This window comes from Pan troglodytes, chromosome 21 (genome assembly GCF_028858775.2).
Source record: "Pan troglodytes isolate AG18354 chromosome 21, NHGRI_mPanTro3-v2.0_pri, whole genome shotgun sequence".
In the NCBI taxonomy this organism is placed as follows: Eukaryota; Metazoa; Chordata; class Mammalia; order Primates; family Hominidae; genus Pan; species Pan troglodytes.
Genome location: NC_072419.2, coordinates 24685775 through 24712009, shown reverse-complemented (window position 1 = coordinate 24712009; position 26235 = coordinate 24685775). Strand labels below are relative to the sequence as shown.

The 26235-nt window shown below is 43.6% G+C and overlaps 1 protein-coding gene across 3 annotated transcripts in view; it reads right to left on the bottom strand.

Moving 5' to 3' along the window:
* Nucleotides 1-4335: 4335 nt before the first annotated feature.
* KAT14 (lysine acetyltransferase 14) overlaps nt 4336-26235 on the bottom strand; it is a 46391-nt gene continuing 24491 nt past the window's right edge. For 2 of the 3 annotated variants that reach the window (XM_009436859.2, XM_054674827.1), the window contains exons 7-10: nt 10534-10670; nt 9082-9257; nt 7584-7774; nt 4336-5086 (exon numbers count right to left, since the gene is read on the bottom strand). In XM_009436859.2, coding sequence (XP_009435134.1) covers nt 4913-5086; nt 7584-7774; nt 9082-9257; nt 10534-10670 — 678 coding nt within the window. In that variant the 3' untranslated portion in view covers nt 4336-4912. Of the gene's footprint in view, nt 5087-7583; nt 7775-8824; nt 8846-9081; nt 9258-10533; nt 10671-26235 lie in introns of those variants that run through there. The other variant, XM_054674828.2, reaches the window with a different exon arrangement.

Here is a 26235-nt window from a genome sequence, read left to right as displayed (position 1 = left end):
CCCATCTCTACTAAAAATACAAAAATTAGGCCGGGCGCGGTGGCTCACATCTGTAATCCCAGCACTTTGGGAGGCCGAGGTGGGTGGATCATGAGGTCAGGAGATCAAGGCCATCCTGACTAACACGGTGAAACCCCATCTCTACTAAAAATACAAAAAATTAGCCGGGAATGGGGCGGGCACCTGTAGTCCCAGCTACTCAGGAGGTTGAGGCAGGAGAATTGCATGAACCTGGGAAGTGGAGCTTGCAGTGAACCAAGACTGCACCACTGCACTCCAGCCTGGGCGGCAGTGCGAGACTCTGTCTCAAAAAAAAAAAAAACAAAAAAAAACCCAAAAATTAGCTGGGCGTGGTGGTCGTGGTGGGATTACACGCCTGTAATCCCAGCTACTTGGGAGGCTGAGGCAGGAGAATCACTTGAACCCAGGAGGCAGAGGTTGCAGTGAGCCGAGATTGTGCCATTGCACTCCACCCTGGGTGACGAGGGAAACTCTGTCTCAAAAAAAAGAAAAAGAAAAAGAAAATTGGCCATAGTAACAGTATTTCACCATGAAAATCAGCAAACACTACACATCAGGGGCTTGGTTTACTGCTCCCCCTCTCCCCACCTCACCCCCAGTCTGTGGTCATTTATCAGCACATTACTGACTGCATCCAATGGGGACAAACTCCTAGGAGCTCTGGCTCTCCCAAGGGCTGAGGGGATTCACATGTGATGCACCTGGAACCTGCTCTGCTGGACAGAATGTTGGGTCTTCTGAGTTTCCAGGTGGACTTCGTTACCATGCTTGGGCCAGTGGCCTTCCAGACCTATGCTCTGAGGTCACTTGCAATAAAATTCCACCTTATATGAGCAGCAAGGCTACAGAGGAAGGTTGAGCTGCCCTTCACACACGTGGGCTTGCCTGGAGCCATTCCATCTGTGACAGCACAAACTGTCCACCTTCCAGCCTCTTAACCTGAGCAGCCACCAGTCTTTTCCTTTAGCTCATAAAACTGAAATTTTACTACAGTCTTTGGTTACTTTTGTAGAGATTCTTCTGGCATGGGGTAACCTGTATATAATGTTGTAAGGTTCTAAGAGGCTAAGAGTTGCCTTTACCTATCCAGGCAAAGAGAAGGGGCTGGGTGCAATGAGAAACACTTATGATTTCTGATGAACAGAAAGATTCCATGCCTATATTTAAAAAGTGAAAAAAACAAGAGGCATTACTGAGGTCTCTCATCACATTGAACTCCTGGTACACACAGCTCATTTTCTCCCTCCTTCATCCAATGTGTGGAGTACTGGCTCTGTGCTGGGCACCACTCCAGGCACTGGGGGCAGTACCGAGCCAGACACACACAGACCCCCTAAACTACCCCCCACACCTCCCAGCCCCCTCCCCAAGGCTTAGCCAGAGCGGTGAAGGCTGAAGGCTGTGGTACCAGACTGCCTGGCTTTGAATTCAGGGTCCTCCATTTGTGATTTTCTTGACCTTGTTGTACCTATCACTACAAATGTGTGAGGTGGGTCTCATCAACCCTGTTTTACAGATGAGGAAGCTGAAGCATGACATTCACTAAGACTGTGAACTTGTTTCTCATAAATAACTGTAATACATTTCTCAGAGTCAAGTATGTACTAACAAACTCACAAGTATGTGAGTTAGGTATGTACTAATGAAGAGTCTCATGACCCCATGGCCATTCCCAGTTCTGAGGTACATTATGTTTTTACTGCAACTTCCCGCTGTTAGATACCTGGAGGATATCCTTAACCACACTGTGAAATGCAACCCCACATTGTGGGGTCAACCTGGATGCTTCTCCCCAGGGCTGTAGTGAATACACCAAGCCACTTGCAGGAGACAGTTCCAGGAAAGGTCCCAAGGCAATGTGGCTTTTAGGTGATGAAAACTTTATGTAAAATACGTTAACTGCCTTTAGAAAATTTAAAATTATGTTTCTGGTTCTTAACCATCCTGCTGTAAATAGAGCTCAACCTCCCTAGAACAAGACTGAGTAAATATGGACAATAATTAATCAGAATTACTGCACCCCCCTAGGGATCCCAAAGGCCCACCTGGCTACCCCAGGCCACCTCCCAAGGGGACAATCCAGACTCTCTCACGAACACACAACTGAAGGCAGAGTTCTTCAGCTTGTCAGAACTCATTCAGAACTCATTCTCACTTTTGTGGCATGAAAAAACAAGCCTTCCTCCTTACTCGATATTCTGAAACTTCACAGTAAATTTTGACTTTAATCCACGAAAACATGGCTCTTCCGCAACCCAGCCCCAAGCCTGGCACTGTGGAGATTCACTTCTAGAGGACTAGCTAAGGGTTTACTACAGGGCTAGCTCAGAAGGGCCAGAGAGAAAGGCAGATCAAAACCGACAGCTGCCCCACACACAGGGGCCATCAAGCCCACCCCTGGGAAATGGCCCTGCCCCAACACCCAAGCAGGGAATGGAGTGGGGCAGGGAGTCAGCTGTCCCCACCCTCCGCTAAAGAGACAAGCACAGGTCCACTCCTCACCTTGTCCAGTCAGTCCTGCCCCATGAAGGACACAACAAGGACGCAACAGACAACCCACATGTGAGACATGCCATGGGACAACTGATGTTGTCAGTGGCAGTGCAGTAATAGGGCGGAGGCACTCTGGATGAACAGGCGGTGGAGACAGGACAGTAAGTCACTTATGTGGACCCTGCTTGGCCGCTGATCCAACAAACCAACTGTAAAAGGAATTTCTGAAACAATTCAAAAGGTGTGACTACAGGTTGACTACTAGATAATTCCAAACGTGTTCATCTTGTTAGAGGACTGATAATGAACACTGAGATTATATAAGAAAATATCCTTATTTTTTAGAAATACCTATTTGAGTAAGTAGTGGTAAAATTATATGATATCTAGAATTTACCTTCAGATAGTTTAGCAAAAAAAAAAAAAAGGATAAATGAAGCAAATGAGATAGAATTTCAACAATTGTTGAATATGGGTGATGGGGTTTGTGGCATCATTCTCTTTGTGTGTGATTAAAATTTCTCAAAGGCCGGGTGTGGTGGCTCATGCCTATAATCCCAGCAATTTGGGAGGCCAAGATCACTTGAGCTCAGGAGTTCGAGACCAGCCTGGAAAACACGGTGAAACCCCATCTCTATCAAAAACACAAAAAAGTAGCGAGGTGTGGTCGCGTGTTCCTGTGGTCCCAGCTATTCAGGAGGCTGAGGCAGGAGAATCACTTGAACCTGGGAGGTGGAAGTTGCAGTGAGCTGAGATCGCGCCAGTGCCACTTCACTGCAGCCTGGGCGACAAAGTGAGACCCTGTCTCAAAATTTAAAAAAGAAAAAAGAAATGAAAAGGGTTTTTAAAATTTCTCAAAATTAAAAAAAAAAGTGAAACAGAGTCAGTAAAAGCAATCACAGCTTTCCTCAGCTCCTTGAAGTTACAGAGACAATTATTTGAGCCCCCACTTTGCAACAACAAATGCCTGACATTCACATACAACAATCACAAGCTGGTTTACAGATGTGGAAATGTTGTCTCCTCAATTTTACTTCGTGGTGTTACAATCCATTCTGTCAACAAAAACCTTCCAAAGAGGCAGAAAACTCTTGGGAGGCAGGGTGGGAGGTAAAGAAAAGGAAAGAAACAGATAAGACAGTGCTGCTACAGTTCCTCTCACAAATGAAATGGAGCCTCAACTGTTTCCCCAGATGACTGAACAGCTTCCAGATTGGCTTAATGTGGGAGCTCAACACATTCTCTCTCACACAAAGGAATTCGAGCTGGCTGCAAGTACAGCTTCTAGAACAGATGTTCTTAACTTGTGGTCGACAGATCCCTGATGCAAAATTGTAAATGTGCATGACAGTTTTCTAGAGAGTATTCAGCTTTCTTTGTATTCTCAAAGTGATCCATGTCCCAAAAAGTTAAGAACCACTGATCTTAATTAAAGAGGGTTTGAAAGCAAACTGACTAGATTGACGCTCTGGCCATGGGTTGTGCAAAGAAAGCTTTTTATTTGAGAACACCTAGATACTTTTGGAAATGTTCTTGTTGGATCACAAACAACCTGATTGACAGTCTATCGCCAACATCCACAAACACAGCAAACAGTCCAGTCCTGCAGACCACACAGGGTACATCTAGAGGGTTCTACTTGCATCACCCACACTTCCACTCCTGTGAAACAACTGTCTTGGGCATGAGAAGGGCCAGGATAGGCCAGGTGAATGGCAGGCTGCCCAACAACCCCAATCCCAAACCAACCTCCCAGGCCATGGGCCCAAGTCCCTGCAGGAAGATGCTAATAGGTACAACAGGTAGAACATGTAGAACATGTAGACACAAACATCTAGTTTATTTTTTCTGACTGTAACCAAAGTCAGCAAAAGAAACAACAAAACTTCAGTGCCCTAGAAATCCTCCTGGATTCAATGACAACACATCAATGGCCAGGCACAGGGTTGGATTCCTTTTATGAAATCACCTCATAATCTCTCATCATCCCAGGACAGTGCCTTTTGGGACTGCATGAATCTTTAATAGCTACACCACATTTTCTCATCCTTTAAGTTATGACAGACAGGTTATCTCTCTCCAAGAGCATCAGGTTAGATGCTCTTTCACTCTTACAAACTGTCAGGTGGAGGGAGAATCACGACATCGTTCATTTAACTGTGGAGTCTGGGATGCTGGCTGAAGGCATCTCCAGGAAGGACTGGAGGGCGATTTTGCTAAAGGGCTGCTCACTGCTCATTTCACTGCATGCCGCTTTTCTCACTTTGGTTGGGAGTTTGAAGGACCATGTAATCACAGAGAAGATTAGAGCTCCCTGTGAAATCAATCACTGCCTTTAGATCTCCACAAAGACCTGTTCTCCAATAGCACATGCGTTTCTCTGTGAGCTGTATTCGCATCAGCGCCGGAGCCTCAGAAAGAATGCGTGTTTACACTCTGTACTCTCCAATGGGTAATATTTATCATAGAAATCTAACACATATTCTTCAGTCTTGAATCCAAACTTCTGGTACAGTAGCATAGCGGGGTTGCTTGCTGAGACGTGAAGGGTTACGTCCTTGCCCATGCAGGTCTGCCAAAAGAGTGGAAAAATACAAGATAAAAATGGAAAGGCCTGAGGGAAAATGAGTAGGTAAAGAAACGCTTTTAAGTGTAGGCAGTTAGTTATGGAAACCGGAGAAATCAGAGACTGAGGCTGAGACATTGCAACACCTAGCAACAGCTGGAAACAGAATGACATTTTGCTGCTGATCAAAACATTCACAAGACCAAGGAAACTGATAGTATTCTGGGTGTTTTTTATTTTTCTTTGAAGCAAAGGGTCAATGGGGATATTGTTATTGTCAGCTTTATTATTTACAACTCAATTACCTTTAAATATGTCAAACATTTCAATACCTAACACTATGATAACCTTGAATAAATACAGAACAAAATAAGTTTTGCTTTTTAAAACTAGATGTTATCTTGTACCTCCCCAAAACCTGTAAAAATTCCTTTACTAGGCCTGCTAAATTACATGCACAAACATGAAATATTAAGAATGTAATTATAAAACCTGAGGCCCTTGTATAGACCTTCTGAATCCCAAAGTCCACCTTCTGTCTCTCTAAAACTGACAGAATTAGCTTCTTAGAACTGAGATTTCTACATTCAGCTTTGACCTAATCTTAGGGGAAAAGAGTAACAATCATTCTATCAACACAAGGCAAGTCCTTAGATTCTTTAATCAGCTACACAGAGTAAGGTGTCCCAAAAGTCCTATCATTTAAGAACTTACTTTTTAATAAAGAAGGCACTGAAATACTGAAGTTGATAGAGTCCTTGAGATTTATAACCCATGGTTCTCTCAGGCCTCTAAGAACTCCTCTGTTGACAGTCATCTGATAGCTACCTGCTTTCTCTGCTTATCTTCCATGTGTATCCATAGGCATTTTTAGGACAAGAGAGCACTTACCAGTATGCCAGGGACAAGAGCACTTTGTGAGTTTTTAAAGCAAATTTTGTGGGGTCATATTAGTGTTTGCTAGATTGCAAATAAATATACGTGATCTCACCGTGGCCATCATTGAGTGCCAGCGACTGTGCGCCACCTATGTTTGGGCCCTCAGGTGTATGGTCTGGCTGGAGGGGAAGGTGCCCACCTGCAAAGATGAACCACTCCTCCAGTGGCCTCGCAAACACTCAGCAGGGACTGACTCTGTACCAGCCCTCATGTTGGGCACCAAGGATACACACACACAAGGACAGAGTACTATTCCTGCCCTGTCTTCAGGCCCTTACCAGTGACAGATACGGCAGCAAATCCTCTAAGTGCTCTCCTAGGTTAAAAAGACACATACTGAGAGATCAACTCTTGGTTGGGATGGGGCAGAGAAAGGGAGTGTTGTAGAAATAACTGAGAAGCTCTCAAGAGAAAACCACCACCCAAAGTAGCACATATTAATTACTCAGTGAGTGATTTACATAGTCACTGCCTAAGGAGAGAAGGAAAGCAATTTCTAGGAAAATGGTTCCAAGGTTCCTGCCAACATTTGGGAATTATTAAGCAAGTTTCATTAAAAGTTGGAGAAACAACTTTTATCATCTTCATCTCCTCTTTAAAAGGAATCTTGCCTGCATAAACATATAATCCTCCATACCAAATGGTTTCTAAGTAAAAGTTGACTAAAAAAAATTCTAGGGGAAAAAAATCCTTGCATGTTTTTTGATGGTGATATATGGTGTATTTTCTTCAAAGGTGATACAAATATATTAAAGGATGAATTATAATTCAATACTAGAATCAAATCTTAGAAGGTTCATATCAGCCTTATACAGTGATAGTAAAATTAAAAACTATCAGCAAAAATAAAATATGTAGCTAGGCACAGTGGCTCATGCCCATAATCCCAGCACTCGGGAGGCTGAGGTGGAAGGATTGCTTGAACCAAGGAGTTCAAGCACAGACCAGGCAACACAGTGAGACCCTGTCCCTACAAAAAATCAGCCGGGCATGGCAGTGTGCACCTGTGGTCCTGGCTACCCAGAAGGCTGAGGCGGGAAAATCACTCGAGCCCAGGAGGTTGAGGCTGCAGTGAGCTATGATTGTGCAACTCCAGTCTGGGTGACAGAATGAGACCCTGTCTCAAAAAATATATACATATTCTTATTGATACAGTTGTGCTAAAATGTTTACAAATATTTAAAAAAATAAAAATAATAGTCCTACCCTCACTTCTCTGAGTTGCAAAGGTGATGATCCTAAGAGCAGTAGCTACTACTAATATGAATAGTCCACCCTAAAGCTCTTGCTTTTGGTATTTTCTCATTTTATTTATACACATGTTCACAAACTGGTTTCTATGAAACCTGAGTCTGAATAATAATCTTATTTTAGAGGGTCGGAGATTTTTGACTGTGTGCTTTGATAACCTCATGAATGCTGATGACTGGCTTTCTTCACTTGGTTTACAAGGAAACCATTCCATTGGGCCATGCCGGGAAGGGCTAGCTCAGCTTCATTCCTCCTCCAGGTTGTTCAGGGGAGCCCAGACACAGGTGATAAATCATAAACATAGACAACTTACCTGAATCAGATGATAGATCATGAAAGTTGCAATCCCTGCTCTTCTCCATTCAGGGTGGACGAACAGAAATGAAATGTAAGCTTCATTGTATTTCACGTCAGGAACCATGAAGCCAAAGGCAATGATGACTTTTTTATAAAGAACAACAACACTGAAGTCTGGGTACTGCAGACACTCAGACAGGTCAATGCCTAAAGAAAAGAAACCATCGGAGACTCAAACCACATGCCTTTGAGAATTAAGGAACACCAAGCTGTTCAGCATGTACATATAGCTACACCTGCGTGCTAAAAAAAAAAAAAAAACAAACACCAAAACTGGAGGTAACATAGAGACCACACATCCAGATCATAAAAATAAGAGTGAATTTTAGAAAATATTGAAATTACATAGTATTTCCTAAAAGAAGAGTGGCAGAATAGGGTAGGTAGCAGTGCACGGGTTCAGAATTGGACACAGCTGGCTTTGAACTCAGCCTCCTCTACCATGTGTGGCTTGGCACATTTCAAAATGTCTCAGAGACTCCGTTTCTGCAATATGTAAGATGAAGAGCATACCTAGACCTGACAGGGTTAAGTAAAGATCCCCCGAGCGTGTTCTATCACATCCTTTACCCCCCACACATATAATTTATAAGTTCTTCTGTACAAATTCTACCTTTCACAATAAATAAGTAAAATATGCTTCTGTGCATAATGTATGGAAGGCACCTAACATAAGGGCAGGAAGCAGGAGATGCTCCCAGAATGTTACTTTTGGCTCAGTATGACTCCCAAAAGAATGAGTGCAGCTCTGCCACCACATTCACAGTTATGTGATTATGTGACAATAAAGACGACACAGCTCTATCTTGATGAAATCGTATCTAACATCTGAAAGACATGTATTATTTCCTTTAGGTTTCAAGGCAGCATGGGAAAGCAGATCCACAAAGAATAGTTTATATTTAGCAATGCAAATGTGTTCCTTTTATTAATGACTTTGGTCTTCAGAGGCAATTTTGTTAAGGCTGATAAAATGACAAATTATATTGGGTTTACCCTTATTCTCACAGTCTGTGATCAGGGCATTTGGCTTTTAAAAAACACCTTCTGGCTGTACTAATACTCTCTAAGGAACAGCTAAATAAACAAAACATAAAGAATTATTAAGCCAAAAACAAAAGTGTCCAAACACGCCCAAGCTACCAGTCTGTGTATCTTTGATAGACATTACCTGGTATCTAAACATATGCAGAAGCAAAACAGGATGAATCTTTTACTCTGGAAACAGAGACAAACAGGGAAGAGAAACAAACAAAAACACTGTTTATTGCTGGCTTCTTCTAGATTTTAGGAAAGCAAGAGGTATTTGTATTTTAATATTTCCATGTTAGCAGAGACAAACTAAACGAAATCATAAATAAAAATCTTAAGGATATCACATAAACTAATTTTAAAAATTGCTAGAATGGACCGTACAGAAAAATGACCTGCCTGGTTTGGGAGGGGGAACATACCAGGCCAAAAAAACTCCTGACACATGGAGTTGATCGTTGGGATGTGATTTGGCCGCACGTAACAGTAATCGAGAGGTGCGTCGGGCTCCGGCGTCCAGTGAGGGTCGCTCCTGTGCAGGTGGGAACGAATCTGTGACAGGAGCTGCAGTTTGGGTGGCTTTGTTTCATAATCACGCCTCCGGTACCACAGAAGATAAACAAATTCAAGTCAAGAAAAATACCTGGTATTATTCCTAGCTTTTTGACTCATATAAACTCTTTGATCTGCTTGAAACTTTAAAGTAACCTGCACTGTTTTACACGAAGCTGGCTTGATTACAGCTATACTTTTATGTATGAAATCTAAAATCCACTCTGAACATTCATCAGGCCAAAGCCCTCTGTACCCACCAGGGACTGTGCTAGGTGCCTTCATGAACAGTGAGGAAACAGATACAGCATCAGATTCACCCCAAGGAGTCAGACATGAGGATGCATCTCCAGTGCCTTGGAGGCCAGAAGAGGGAACACTCAACTTTGTGGGGCATTTGGGGAACACCAGAGACACAGTGAGCTTGGAGCAGGCTCACAAACTGCTTCTCACTGTGCCTGCCCAGGAATGTGGTGCTGGCATGGAGGATCAGGGTGATCATGGAGCTGCAGGGCAATTGTAGTGCAATGAGTGCAATAATGTGCTCTCATTTACAGTGCCAGACACTGCTGGGTCCTCTCTAGCAAGCTCAGCTTCCATTTCATTGCCTGGACAATGACATTCATTATTGGAAACTGCTTCATATACATCCAGTCCAGATGGAGGCTCAACTGAGATGGCTTTCACATTTTTTCATTTCAGACTACTAAAAATATACAACTTTAGTATTTAAAATAACATAATGAGGGCCGGCCCCAGTGGCTCATGCCTGTAATCCCAGCACTTTGGGAGGCCAAGCTGGGCAGATCACTTGAGGTCAGGAGTTCAAGACCAGCTTGGCCAACACGGTGAAACCCTGTCTCTGCTAAAAATACAAAAATTAGCTGGGCTTGGTGGTGCATGCCTATAATCCCAGCTACTTGGGAGGCTGAGGCAAGAGAATTCCCTGAACCCCGGAGGCAGAGGTTACAGTGAGCCAAGATTGCACCACTGCACCCCAGCCTGGGTGACAGGGCAAGAGTCTGTCTCAAAAAAAAAATAATAATAATAAATAAAATAATGATTATGATCATCACAAAGCAATCTTTCAGTTAATTTATTTTTGCTTTTTAAGTTTCTTTCAAAGGACCATGTTCTCTGCAAAAAAGTAGAGTTGAAACAAGCAAAGGACAAAACTGGAGGTGAAGCACAGAACTCAGTCCTTGCCAATGTTGCTCACAGTTTGTGATCTTTATTCTCTCCAACAGGAGAACAGGGCACAGAAACCACAATCATTATCCCTCATGACACACCTGACATCACACCTCTAGTTCTCCATATACCTGATATAAGGTTTCAAGATCCGAGAGGTATAAGGGCTGACAATACTCTGGTCCACAGCCATATCTTCTGATCCCACCAAGCGATACAAAAACTTGGTGGTCTGGTGTCGAAATCCCTTCCTGGACGGCAAGGAAGTCTATGAGAAAGAAACACTGGTTATATAGAAATAATTACTCAGGCTGGGCACAGAGGCTCATGCCGGTAATCCCAACACTTTGGGAAGCTGAGGCAGGCGGATCACAAGGTCACAAGATCGAGATCATCCTGGCTAACACGGTAAAACCCTGTCTCTACTAAAAATACAAAAATTAGCCGGCCGTGGTGGCAGGTGCGCCTGTAGTCCCAGCTACTTGGGAGGCTGAGGCAGGAGAATGGCGTGAACCCAGGAGGCGGAGCTTGCAGTGAGCCGAGACTGCACCACTGCGCTCCAGCCTGGGCGATAGAGCGAGACTCCGTCTCAAAAAAAAAAAAAAAAAAAAAAAAGAAACAAAATTACTCTGAGGATTGGTTAATTTCCATATATAATTAGTATCATATTTTTATGTGTCAAAAAGTAGGTCTTTTTGTATTACTTATTTGGAAAGCTCAAACTTCAATACAAAGTTTATAGACACCTTTGCATAAAACTAGACACAAAAAACCCCAGCTGTTTAAAAGAAAAATAATAATTTTAAAATTTTGAAGTCATTTAAAAATTTTTTTTAACTCATTAGAGGGAGTGAGATGCAGGATTGAACACTGGATTTGCAGCTTCTCTAGGCTTCACTTTGTCTATATTATGCCTTCAACCCATTCACTAAATACTAACTAGTATCAAGTAGGTAACACACACGAGTCATATTATATGATCGCTCTGTTATCCAAAGAGCCACTGGGGCCAACTACTACTGTATATAGAATTTTTGAAATACATCTCTGATATGGTTTGGCTCTGTGTTCCCAGACAAACTTCATCTTGAATTGTACTCCCTTAATTCCTTTGTGTTGTGGGAGGGACCTGGTGGGAGATAATTTGAATCATGGGGGCGGTTTCCACCATACTGTTCTCATAGTAGTGAATAAGTCTCACAAGATCCGATGTTTTGTTTTTTTTAATCAGGGGTTTCTGCTTTTGCATCTTCCTCATTTGTTTCTTGCCACTGCCCACTAAGAAGTGCCTTTCACCTCCTGCCATGATTCTGAGGCCTACCCAGCCATGTGGAACTGTAAGTCCAATTAAACCTCCTTTTCTTCCCAGTCTTGGGTATGTCTTTATCAGTAGCATGAAGACAGACTAATATAATAAATTGGTACCAGGAGTGGGGTGTTGCTGAAAAGATATCTGAAAATGTGGAAATGACTTTGGAACTGGGTATTAGGCAGAGGCTGAAACAGTTTGGAGGGCTCATAAGAAGACAGGAAAATGTGGGGAAGTTTGGAACTTCCTAGAGATTTGTTGAATGGCTTTGACAAAAATGCTGATAGTGATATGAACAATAAGGTCCAGGCTGAGGTGGTCTCAGATGGAGATGAGGAATTTGTTGGGAATTGGAGCAAAGGTGACTCTTACTATGTTTTAGCAAAGAGACTGGTGGCATTTTGCCCTGCCCTAGAGATCTGTGGAACTCTGAATTTGAGATGATTTAGGGTATCTGGTGGAAGAAATTTCTAAGCAGCAGAGCATTCAAGAGGTGACTTGAAGGCCAGGCATGGTGGCTCATGCCTGTAATCCTAGCACTATGGGAGACGGAGGTGGGCAGATCACCTGAGGTTAGGAGTTCAAGACCAGCCTGGCCAACATGGTGAAACCCTGTCTCTACTAAAAATGCAAAAATTAGCCAGGCATAGTGGCACACACCTGTAATCCCAGCTACTTGGGAGGCTGAGGCAGGAGAATCACTTGAACCTAGGAGGTAGAGGTTGTAGTGAGCCAAGATCGCACCACTGCACTACAGCCTGGACAACAGAGCAAGACTCTATCTCAAAAAAAAACACAAAAAACAAAAAACAAAAGTGACTTGGGTGCTATTAAAAGCATTCCATTTTAAAAGGGAAACAGGACATAAAAGTTCAGAAAAGTTGCAGCCTGACAATGCAGTAGAAAAGAAAAACCTATTTTTTGAGGAGAAAGTCAAGCTGGCTGCAGAAATTTACATAAGTAACAAGGAGCCGAATGTTAATCCCCAAGACAATCTCCACGGCATGCCATAGGTATTCATGGCAGCCCCTCCCATCACAGACCTGGAAGCCTAGAAGGCAGCCTGGGGACTTGCCACCCTGTGCCCCAGCCGCTCCAGTCATTGCTAAAAGGGGCCAAGGTACAGCTCGGCCCATGGTTTCACAGGGTGCAAGCCCCAAACCTTGGCAGCTTCCACTTTGTGTTGAGCCTGAGGGTGCACAGAAGTCCAGAATTGAGGTTTGGGAACCTCCACCTAGATTTCAGAAGATGTATGGAAACACCTGGATGCCCAGGCAAAAGTTTGCTGTCAGGGCAGGGCCCTCATGGATAATCTCTGCTAGGGCAGTGCAGAGGGGAAATGTGGGGTCAGAGCCCCCACACAGAGTCCCTACTGGGGCAGTGCCTAGCTGTGAGAAGAGGGCCACCGTCCTCCAGACCCCAGAATGGCAGATCCACTGATAGCTTGCACTGTGCAACTGGAAAAGTTGGACACTCAATGCCAGCCCATGAAAGCAGCCAGGAGGGGGGCTATACCCTGCAAAGCCACAGGGGTGGAGCTGCCTAAGACTTTGGGAACCTACCTTTTGCATCAGTGTGACCTGGATGTAAGATAAGGAGTCAAAGGAGATCATTTTAGATCATTTAGAATTTGCCCTGCTGGAATTCAAGCTTGCATGGGCCCTGTAACCCCTTTGTTTTGGCCTATTTCTCCCATGTAGAACTGCTGTATTTACCCAATACCTGTACCCTCATTGTATCTAGGAAGTAACTAGCTTGCTTTTGATTTTACAGGCTCACAGATGGAAGGGACTTGCCTTGTCTCAGATGAGACTTGCGACTATGGACTTTTGGGTTAATGCTGAAATGAGTTAAGACTTTGGGGGACTGTTGGGAAGGCATGATTGGTTTTTTAGTGTGAGGGCATGAGATTTGGAGAGGCCAGGGGTGGAATGATATGGTTTGGCTCTGTGTCTCCACTCAAATCTCATCTTGAATTGTATTCCCATAATTCCCACATGGTGTGGGAGAGACCCAGTGGGAGATAATTTGAATCATGGGGGCGGTTTCCACCATACTGTTCTCATGGTAGTGAATAAGTCTCACGAGATCCGATGGTTTTATCAGGGGTTTCCACTTTTGCATCTTTCTCATTTTTCTCTTGCCACCACCATGTAAGAGTGGCTTTTGCCTCCCACCATGATTCTGAGGTCTCCCTAGCCAGGTGGGACTCTAAGTCCAATTAAACCTCTTTTTCTTCCCAATCTCAGGTATGTCTTTATCAGCAGCATGAAAACAAACTAATACAATCTCTTTTCCAGTGAACAAATTTGACAAAAATGGGAGTGATGTAGAATACCACTCCCGTGGATTCCCGTGGAATGCCGTGGAGATTGTCTTGGGGATTAACATTCGGCTCCTTGTTACTTATGTAAATTTCTGCAGCCAGCTTGACTTTCTCCTTAAAAAATAGGTTTTTCTTTTCTACTGCATTGTCAGGCTGCAACTTTTCTGAACTTTTATGTTCTGTTTCCCTTTTAAAATGGAATGCTTTCGAGGTGGGGGGGTCAGCCCCCCACCCGGCCAGCCGCCCCGTCCGGGAGGGAGGTGGGGGGATCAGCCCCCCGCCCGGCCAGCCGCCCTGTCCGGGAGGTGAGGGGCGCCTCTGCCCGGCCGCCCCTACCGGGAAGTGAGGAGCCCCTCAGCCCGGCCAGCCGCCCCCTCCGGGAGGGAGGTGGGGGGGTCAGCCCCCCGCCAGGCCAGCCGCCCCGTCGGGGAAGTGAGGGGCGCCTCTGCCCAGCCGCCCCTACTGGGAAGTGAGGAGCCCCTCTGCCTGGCCAGCCGCCCTGTCCGGGAGGGAGGTGGGGGGGTCAGCCCCCCGCCCGGCCAGCCGCCCCGTCTGGGAGGGAGGTGGGGGGGGTCAGCCCCCCGCCCGGCCAGCCGCCCCGTCCGGGAGGTGAGGGGCGCTTCTGCCCGGCCGCCCCTACTGGGAAGTGAGGAGCTCCTCTGCCCGGCCACCACCCCATCTGGGAGGTGTACTCAACAGCTCATTGAGAACGGGCCATGAAGACAATGGCGGTTTTGTGGAATAGAAAGGGGGGAAAGGTGGGGAAAAGATTGAGAAATCGGATGGTTGCTGTGTCTGTGTAGAAAGAGGTAGACACGGGAGACTTTTCATTTTGTTCTGTACTAAGAAAAATTCTTCTGCCTTGGGATCCTGTTGATCTGTGACCTTACCCCCAACCCTGTGCTCTCTGAAACATGTGCTGTATCCACTCAGGGTTGAATGGATTAAGGGCGGTGCAAGATGTGCTTTGTTAAACAGATGCTTGAAGGCAGCATGTTCGTTAAGAGTCATCACCACTCCTTAATCTCAAGTACCCAGGGACACAAACACTGCGGAAGGCCGCAGGGTCCTCTGCCTAGGAAAACCAGAGAACTTTGTTCACTTGTTTATCTGCTGACCTTCCCTCCACTATTGTCCTGTGACCCTGCCAAATCCCCCTCTGCGAGAAACACCCAAGAATGATCACTAAAAAAGAAAAAAAAAAAAAAAAAATGGAATGCTTTCAATAGCACCCAAGTCACTTTTTTGTTTTTTTTTTTTTGAGATAGAGTCTTGCTCTGTTGTCCAGGCTGGAGTGCAGTGGTGCGATCTTGGCTCACTACAACCTCTGCCTCCCAGGTTCAAGTGATTCTCCTGCCTCAGCCTCCCTAAAATAAATCTCAGTAGCAGAGAGGTCTTATCAGGGGTTCAATGAGGAAGAGGCCTCTGTTCCCTAGGAAGGTATCCTAACAGACTTGGTAGATTTTATGTGTTTCATTTCAAACCCCAAGAGCTGGACTGGAAATATGTTGTTCTTCAATGACTGCCGCTCCAGGGCTCTCAGTCATGTACTAACAGAACATGTACAATTAGGGCTTTATAGCAAAGAAATCAGATGGAAGATTAAAAGGCACATTTATAAAGTTGTTTGCGAAGGGTTGGATGATGTTTAAAAACTTGTTTTTGTAGAATCAGTTTGCTCTTAACCTAGAAAATAACTTTGTTAAAAGGAAAGAGCAAGATTCCTTCCATTATAATTTGCTTTCATACCTTCCCAAACTGGACACCAAAATTTTCAAAGGCCAACTTTGAATTCTTCCAAGGCTTAAAGTCAGTTTCAAGGTAAAACTGAAAAGTGTGGTATGTAATTTCTAAACACAGCCACTAACAATTCCTCCATCCCTACTAAGCGGCTCTTTGTATCAAAAGGCAGGATAAATTTCCCCACCCCCTGAAGCTGGGTGGACCTTGTGAATAGCTCTGACCAATCAGAAAGTAGCAGAAATAACTTTCTGGGACTTTTGAGTCTAGGTCTTAAGACAGCTGGTGGCTTGCTTCCACTTTCTTCCTCTTGGAGTCCAGCTAGACCAGTTAATAACTAGAGGCCACAGGGAGATGCACTCTGGAGGAAGAGAGGCTCTCCTGGTCATTCCAATTCCAAACTAGCTCTCAGGTTAATGCAGCACATGAGTGACCCCAGCCTTCAGCCCACTAAGTAAAGAACCACCCAACAGTGCCCAGTCAATCCACAGAATCAGAAAAAAGATACAGGGATCAAAAGCCACTAAGTTTTGGAGTGGTTTATAATGCAGCAACAGATAACTGTAACACCAGGCACTGAACTACTTACTGCACAGAATACTCTCATTATCTGGTTCATGTCTCAAGGTAAGTTCTGGGAAGCTCCATCAAAATTATACAGCTCCCTAACTTCTTCCCACTCTAGTGTAAACCACTCCCAATGCTGCCTGGATCCACTGCCTCCCATTGGTCTCTCTGCTCCCACTCTTACACCCATACTATCCACTCTCGACACAGAAGCCAGAGTCTTCTAAAAACATAAATTCACTTCCCTTGATCAAAACTCTGACATGGCTTCCTACCATATGTTCAGAATGCAGTTCAAACTCCTTACTTATGACCTGTAGGATCCTGCAGGATCTGGCCCCTGTCACCCCAGTAGCCTCATTAGCCACCAACCCGTTCCCTCTGCCATCACTAGGTTCCAGCCACATACACCAACCCAACTCCTGCCTCAAGGCCTGCGCCTGGGCCTTCCACCCTGACCCTTCATCACCCTGGCTCCTCCTTGTGGACTTAGTTCAAGTGCTGCCTCCTCAGAGAGGCCGTCCTGAACCCCCATAGAGCAGTGCTCCTGCCCGCTACTCCTCCCCAAGTTCACTCTGCATGATGTAACATCACTGTCCCCACGTTCACTCTGCATGATGTAATCTTATTTGCCTGGTGAGCTAGTTAATGTCCCTGCTCAAGGATGCCCCCTGCCTAAGGACAGGGACCTACTCTGTCTTAGTTCACAGCAGATTCCCTGCTAGAATAGCGCTTGGCACTTTTTTTTTTTTTTTTTTTTGAGACGAAGTCTCACTCTGTTGCCCAAGCTGGAATGCAGAGGTGTCATCTCAGCTCACTGCAACCTCCACCTCCCAGATTCAAGCGATTCTCCTGCCTCAGCCTCCTGAGTAGTGGGACTAAAGGCACGCGCCACCATGCCTGGCTAATTTTTGTATTTTTATTAGAGACGGGGTTTCATTATGTTGGCCAGGCTGGTCTTGAACTCCTGACATCATGATCTGCCCACCTCAGCCTCCCAAAGTGTGGGGATTACAGGGGTGAGCCACCATACCTGGCTTTTTTTTTTTTTTTTTTGAGACAGTCTCACTCAGTTGCCCACGCTGGAGTGCAGTGGCATGATCATGGCTCACTACAGCCTTGACCTCCTAGCTCAAGTGATCCTCTCACCTCAGCCTCCTGAGTAGCACATGTCACCACACCTGGCTAATTTTTGTATTTTTTTTGGTAGAGACGAGGTTTCCTCATGTTGCCCAGGCTGGTCTCAAACTCCTGAGCTCAAGTGATCTGCCTGCCTTGGCCTCCCAAAGTGCTGGGATTACAGGTTTGAGCCATGTTTCGGCTCTCGGTGTATGTTATGTACTTGACTTGCATTTGCTGAATGGTAAAGTGTGGGAAAAAAAGCATCCCAAGGTCAAATAAGTGAGAAAAAATGTTAAATGAGTTTCTTTATACTTCTAATTCTAAACAAAATGGAGAGCTAGGGGGGCTGCTTGGTCCCTTTCCAAGCCCAACTGAGAGATGCTACAGACATGAGAGGGAAGGCAAAACACAAGGCTGGGAGAAAGCCCGGGGAGGCGACAGGTGGCTGGGTACGAGTGAGGCAGCAGAGTAGAGAGGGCAGAAAAAGGCTCTGCCCCGCAGATGGGTCAGGGGCTGCTTGGTTAAGCCATCTCCTCCCCCGAGCACTTCTCTGGGAGAGGTAGATCGCTGCCAATCAACTTTGCCAGCCACGTATTGGCTGGAAGGGAACGCCAGAGCGGCACTAGAGCCTTCCTGGGTGAGGGTGGACACCACTCTGGGCAGCCCCTGAGCATCCCACAGTCCTAGGAAGCAACACCAGAGGGAGATCAAAAGCAGCACCTGGGCGAGAGGTCCTGGGAGGTTCCCTGAGAGAAGAGGGTGGCTGATTGTGGGAAAAAGAGAGGATGAGAAATGGTTTTGCCCAGAACCTCCCATTTTGCTAAACTTGCTGACAGGGTCAAAAGCTAGGAACCAGGCTTTTGCTCTCTTCCCTAGGTGTAAACTGCCAGCAAAGGTAGCTGAAAACACTAAGGGGGTATGAGCTCACGGGGAAAAAAAAAATCAAGACCCGTAAATAAAAAGTGCAAGAAAATTGCCGGGCGCGGTGGCTCATGCCTGTAATCCCAACACTCTGGGAGGCCGAGGTGGGTGGATCACCTGAGGTCAGGAGTTCGAGACCAGCCTGGCCAACATGATGAAACCCACATCTCTAATAAAAATACAAAAATTAGCTGGGTGTGGTGGCGGGCACCTGTAATCCCAGCTACTTCGGTGGCTGAGGCAGGAGAACTGCTTGAACCCAGGAGGCAGAGGTTGCAGTGAGCCGAGATCGCATCACTATACTCCAGCCTGGGCGATAACAGTAAAAATCCACCTCAAAAAAAAAAAAAAAAAAAAAAAGCAAGAAAACAAAAGGATAACAAACTAAACAAGCTATTACAGGAAAAGGCACACTTAATTTACCAAACAGACAAGAATTTTAAAGTATAATAGTCATCAAAGAAATGCAAATCAAAACTGCAATGAGATACTACACTTCATACTCAGTAGGATGGCTATAATAAAAAAGACAGACAACAACAATATGGCAAGGATGTGTGGAGAAATCAGAATCTTCATACCCTGCTTGGTGGGAATGTAAAACGGCACAGCCACTTTGGAAGACAGACTAGCAATTCTTCAAAAAGTTAAACATACAGTTACATTTGACCCAGCAATTCCACTCCTAGATCTACACTCAGAGAAACAAAAACGTGTGTCCACACAAAAACTTGTATACATATGTTCAAAGCAGTATTTATGTTCATAGTCAAAAGGTAGAAACAACCCAAAAGTCCATCAACTGATGAATGGATAAACCAAATGTGTTCTATCCATACAATGGAATATTAAGCCATATTTAGGAATACTAATATATGTTACAATATGGATGAATCTTGAAAACATTATGCTAAGTGAAAGAAAGTGTTCACCAAAGGCCACATATTATATGACTCCATTTATATGAAATGTCCAGAGTACATAAATCTACAGAGGCAGAAAGTCAATTCATGGGCAGTAGGAATAGGGAGTTTTGGGTAGTAACAGCTAAACGGTTCAAGGATTCTTTCTGGGTTAACAAAATGTTCTAAAATTGATTATGGTTCAACTTTGTGAATATATTAGGAACCCGTCAACTGTACACTTTAAATAGGTGAATTGTAAGGTATATGAACTGTATGTTAATAAAGCTGTTAAGGAAGAAAAAGCATAAGAAATAGCCTCCAACGTAATGGAGGAGCCTGGAAGCAGGAATGAGTAGTTATGAAGCATCTCTTATTCATTATCAGATATTAAACACATGATCACTGAAATAAAGCACTCAACAAATGATGTCAGGGACTGGTTAAGGATTTTGTTTAAAAAGCAAAAGAAAAGACAAAAAAAAAAAAGAAGTAATGGTGTTAACATCCATATTCAGAGTGCAGAAGAGGAAAAGATAAAGGAGGAACATATTTAAAGAAGCAATAATGGGGAATTTCCTAGATCACAGCAGCATATCCAAGGACTTCTGGTTTCCAATCTGGCAGGCAAGAAGCTTAGAAGTCATTCCTCCAGTCTAACAAGCAAACCACTGAACAAAGTGAAAAATCAAGAACTCTTGTAGATCCGTAAAAGACATGAGATAACAAGGCAAACCACTGCCCTCAAATTTGGAGAGAAAGAGAATCACAGCACACGGGAGCAGAGCCTCTGTGGGAACCAGCATCAAGGCAGGAAAGCCCTGAAGAACTGAAAATTGCTGAAGGCTCAATGCGGACAAGTCTAAGGATAAAAACTCCACTCCACAAGGTTCACCTCCAGAAGTTGGACCAGGTTCTCACAGTGAATATCAAAGAAAACTCCCCTCTTGATTCCAGATGGAGGAGGGGAAAAGGAACCATCTTAAAATAAAACACAGCATTGTGTTCTTAGTAACACCTGCCCTCAGGAGAAGTTATTTTTATCAGAGCCTAACCAATTGGGATTTAATCAGAGCCTAACTCACCTGGGGGAAGAGAAATACCTAACTTCACACCCTCTAGCCATCCTGTCCCAGCTGACCGGAGAGAAAACTGAGAAGCACTTTTAGTACACAGCCCGGAGCACAGGCTCAAAAAAGACTGAGAACTACTCACAGAGCTATAGAGGGCTTTCCCTGCCCACACCTCCCCCATTTCCAACAGCCTACTTATCACGGCTCCTCTTACCCAGAACATCATCTTTGGCTTTCAACAAAAAATTACAAGGTATAAAGGCAAAAAAACACAGCTTGAAGACACAGAACAAACATCAGAACCAGACTGAGATATGGCAAAGATGTTACAACTACTGGACTGGGAATTTAAAATATAGGCACACCTCAGAGACATTGCAGGATCAGTGCCAGACCACTGCAATAAAGTGAATGTCATAATAAAGCAAGCTGCACAAGTTTTTGGTGTCCCAGTGCATATAAAAATTATGTTTAAGGCTGGGTGTGGTGGCTCATGCCTGTAATACCAGCACATTGGGAGGCTGAAGTGGGAGGACTGCATGAGCCCAGGAAGTCAACTGACAGCTACAGTGAGCCATGATTGTGCCACTACACTCCAGCCTGGGTGACAGCGAGACACTGTCTCAAAAAAAAAAAAAAAAAAAAAAGTGGTCAGGCGTAGTGGCTCACACCTGTAATTCCAGCACTTTGGGAGGCCGAGGCGGGTGGATCACAAGGTCAGGAGTTCAAGACCAGCCTGGCCAATATGGTGAAATCCCATCTCTACTAAAAATACAAAAATTAGCTGGGCGTGGTGGCGCGCACCTTTAGTCCCAGCTACTCGGGAGGCTGAGGCAGAAGAATCGCTTGAACCCAGGAGGCGGAGGCTGCAGTGAGCCAAGATCGCACCACTGCACTCCAGCCTGGGTGACAGAGTGAGACTCTGTCTCAAATTAAAAAAAAAAAAAAGTTGACACTATATTGTTGTTGTGTGCAATAACAGCATTATGTCTAAGAAAAAAATGTGTGACTTAATTTTAAACACTTTATTGTTAAAAAATGCCAATGATCATCTGAGCCTTCAGTGAGTCAATCATTTTATTGGTAGAGGCTCTTGCCTCAATACTGATGGTTGCCAACTGATCAGGGTGGTGGTGGCTGCTGAAGGTTGGGATGGCTGGGGTAATTTCTTAAAATAAGACAACAGTGAAGCATGCCACATTGACCTGCTCTTCCTTTCACAAAAGATATTGGTTTTTTTGAGACAGAGTCTTGCCCTGTTGCCTAGGCTAGAGTGCAGGGGTATGATCTCAGCTAACCGAAACCTCCACCTCCGAGGTTCAAGCGATTCTCCTGCCTCAGCCTCCCAAGTAGCTGGGACTACAGGTGTACACCACCACGCCTGGCAATTTTTGTATTTTCAGTAAAGGCGGTGTTTCACTATGTTGGCCAGGCTGGTCTCAAACTCCTGACCTCACGTGATCCGCCCGCCTCGGCCTCCCAAAGTGCTGGGATTACAGGTGTGAGCCACTGTGCCTGGCCATGTGATGCTGTTTGACAGCATTTCACCCACAACATAACTTCTTTCAAAATCTGAGTCAAACTGTGCCACTAACTTATCAACTAAGTTTATGCAATATTCTAAATCTTTTGTTGTGAGATTTCAACAATGTTCATAGCATCTTTAGCAGGAGTAGATAGCATCTCAAAAAACCACTTTCTTTGCTCATCCATAAGAAACAACACTTATCCATTCAAGTTTTATCATGACATTTATCGGTCACATCTTCAGGCTCCACCTCTAATTCTAGTTCTCTTGCTCTTTCCACATCCACAGTGACTTCTTCCACTGAAGTCTTGAACCCCTCAAAAGTCATCCATGAGGCTTGGAATCAACTTCTTCCAAACTCCTGTAAATGTTGAAATTTTGATTCCTCCCATGAATCACAAATGTTCTTAATGGCATCTAGAATGGTGACTCCTTTCCAGAAGGTTTTCAATGTCTTTGCCCAGATCCATCAGAGGAATCACTATCTATGATAGCAATAGCCTTAAAAAGAGTCTTAAATGGTAAGACTTGAAAGTCAAAATTACTCCTTGATCCATGGGTTACAGAACAGATGTTGTTTTAGCAGGCATGAAAATAATACTAATCTTAAACCTCTCAATCAGAACTCTTGGGTGACCAGGCACATTGTCAATGAGCAGTAATTGTTTGAAAATAATCTTTTTCAGGCCGGGCGCGGTGGCTCACGCCTGTAATCCCAGCACTTTGGGAGGCCGAGGCGGGCGGACCACGAGGTCAGGAGATCGAGGCCCTCCTGGCTAACACGGTGAAATCCCGTCTCTACTAAAAAAAATACAAAAAATAAGCTGGGCATGGTGGCGGATGCCTGTAGTCCCAGCTACTCAGGAGGCTGAGGCAGGAGAATGGCATGAACCCAGGAGGTGGAGCTTGCAGTGAGCCGAGATTGCACCACTGCACTCCAGCCTGGGTGACAGAGCGAGACTCCGTCTCAAAAAAGAAAATAATCTTTTTCTCTGAGTAGTAGCTTTCAATAGTGGGCTTAGAATATTCAGTAAACCATGCTGTAAACAGATACGCTGTCATCCAAGCTTTGCTGCTATATTTATAGAGCACAGCCAGGGTAGATTCAGGATAATTTATAACGGCCCTAAGATTTTTGGAAGAGTAAATGATCACTGGCTCCAACTGAAAGTCACCAGTTGCATTAATCCCTAACAAGACAGTTGGCTTGTCCTTTGAAGCTCTGAAGCTAGGCACTGACTTCTCTCTAACTATGAAAGTCCTAGGTGGCATCTTCTTCAAATAGAAGGCTGTTTCATCTACAGTGAACATCTTGCTTAGCGTAGCCACTTCCATCAATGATCTTAGCTAGGTCTTCTAGATAACGTGTTGCTGCTTCTACATTAGCAAATGCTGCTTTAACTTGCACTCTTTTGTGTTATAGAGCTGCCTTCTTTCCTAAACCTCATGAACCACCCTCTGATAGCTTCCAACTTTTCTTCTGTAGCTTCCTCCCTTCTCCAAGCCTTTACAGAATTCAAGAGTTAAGGCCTTACTCTGGATTAGGCTTTGGCTTAAGGGAATACTGTGGCTGGTTTGATCTTCTATCCAGACCACTCAAACTTTCTCCATATCAGCAATAAGGCTACTTCGATTTTTTATCAGTTGTGCACTCACTGGAGTAGCACCTTTAATGACCTTCAAGAACTTTTCCTTTGCATTCACACCTTGGCTAATTGTTTGGCACAAGAGGCCTTGCTTTCAGCCTGTCTCTGCTTTTGAAATGCTTTCCTCACTAAACTTAATCATTTCTAGTTTTTTATTTAAAGTGAGAGAAGTATAACTCTTCCTTTTACTTGAACACTTAAAAGCCATTGTAGGGTTAACTGACCTAATTCCAATATTGTTGTCTCAGGGAACAGGGAGCCCCAAGGAGAGGGAGAAACATGAGGAACAGCTGGTTAGTGCAACAGTCAGAAAACACACATTTACCAATTAAGTTCATTGTCTCATATGGGTGTGGTTCATGGTGCTCCAAAACAATTGCGATACTAACATCAAAGATCACTGATCACAGACCACCATAAAAGATACAATAATAATGAAAAAGTTGGAAGTAATGCAAAAACTAGCAAAACGTGAGACACAGAGACAGAAAGTAAGCACACACTACTAGAAAAATGGTGCCAACAGACTTGCTCGACATAAGATTGTCACAAACCTTCCATTTGTACAAAATGCAGTATCTGTGAAGTGCAATACAACAATGTGAATAAAACAAGATATGCCTATAATATGTTTAATATGTTAAGGGCTTAATGGACAAAATACACAATATGCAAGAACAGATGGGCAATTAAAGAGATGAAAACTCTGAAAATGAATCAAAAAGAAATGCTGGAGATAAAAAACACTGTAACCAATATAAAGGTTGCCTTTGATGATGGGCTTATTTGTAGACTGGACATGGCTGAGTAAAGAATCTCTGAACTTGAGGATCTGTCAGTAAAAACTTCCAAAACTGAAAAGCAAAGACAAAAAAGATGAAAAAAAAGAACAAAACAGACTATCCGAGAACTGCGGAAAACTACAAAAGGTGTAATAAACACACAATGGGAATACCAGAAGACAGAAAGGAATAGAAGAAAAATTTGAAGCAATAATGACTGAGAATATCCCCAATTTAATGTCAGACACCAAACCACACATTCAGGAAGGTCAGCGAACACCAAGCAGAATAAATGCCAAGAAGCATATAAAATACCTCTGACCAAAAGAACAGAGTTGTCAAGTAAGACAAATGAGAACAAACACAATTTCTGTGTTTTGGATGTGCTGGAAAATAAAATAATAGAAAAAAGAAAACAAAGCTTTAAAAAGAGAAAATAAAAGACACTTAACATGCACTAATTAAAGATAAAAAACAGAGAAAATTCTGAAAGTTTTAGGAGATGGGAGAATAAAACAAGGAGGCCACTTAATTGATAAGAAACAAAAAAAAAATTTTTTTTTTTGAGAGTCTCACCCAATCACCCACGCTGGAGTGCAGTGGCATGATCTCAGCTCACTGTAACCTCTGCCTCCCTGGTTCAAGTGATTCTCGAGCCTCAGCCTCCCAAGCAGCTGGGATTATAGGCATGCGCCACCAGGCCTGGCTAATTTTTTTATTTTTAGTAGAGACGGGGTTTCACCATATTGTCCAGGCTGGTCTCAAATTTCTGGCCTCAAGTGATCTGCCTGCCTCGACCTCCCAAAGTGCTGGGATTACAGGCATGAGCCACTGAGCCCAGTCAAAAATTTCTATTTCTTATCAATACCGGGGTTCTCAGGAGTGACACTGTATGTAAGATGATAATGAAGTCATAATTTCAAAATATCAATGGAAAAAACTAAAATAACAATTTTATATGACTGCTATCATTTAAATGAAAAAGTGAAATGAAGATATTCTTAGTCGTGTAAGTTTTCAAAATTAACCTCAAAAAGCCCATATTTTTAAAGAACTGTTAGAGAAAGCAGTCCAGCAAGAAATTAATCTAGAAAGAAACAACAGGACGAGTGAATAATTTAGTAAAGATTTATGTCATTTAAATAAGCAATACAAAAGAAAAAAGAGATGAGTGCATGAAAATGTACTTTTTTGTTTGGGGGGACAACCACATGATATTAAAAAAAGAATAAGGAAAAATAAATGTATCTTAAGTTAGGACCTATATAAAGAATAAAAATAGAATGTATAACTTTCTTTATGGTACAGAATGAACATCACATAAACTATTTTCTCTGATCATAATACAACATTAGAAATCACATCAATTACCAAAACATAGCTTAAAATTCTCATATATCTGAAAACCAAAAAACAGAACTAAATAACCCTTGGGTTAAAGAGGAAATAATGAGAAAAATAACAAAATGCCAAGTACTGATTGGAAATAAAATCACAACATTTCAAAAGTCAAGAATCACAGCTAAAGCAGCACTTATTGAGAAATTTATAGCTACAAATACATTCAAAGAATAAATATAAAACAAGAGTATGGATTGAATAAACGCATTTACAGCCACTCCCTGTGTAAATACATTAAAATTTATTCCAAGTTAAGACTGGGTTAAAACACAAGCATATAAAGCTTTACTACTTCCCGAAATCCCACTAAAACTACAGAAGCTGACTTAATTAGAACAGTAACTGGTAAACAGATGGACAAATAGTAACTGATTTAACACCAAAATCCCAAAGTGGCTTTGGGTAAGCTAAATGAGAACTAACCCAATCTATACTACAGAACCCGCTAAAATCCAGGCAGCAGCCAGCAGATTCCTCTGGAACTGGGACCAAATGGGACAATAAAATAAGGAGCAG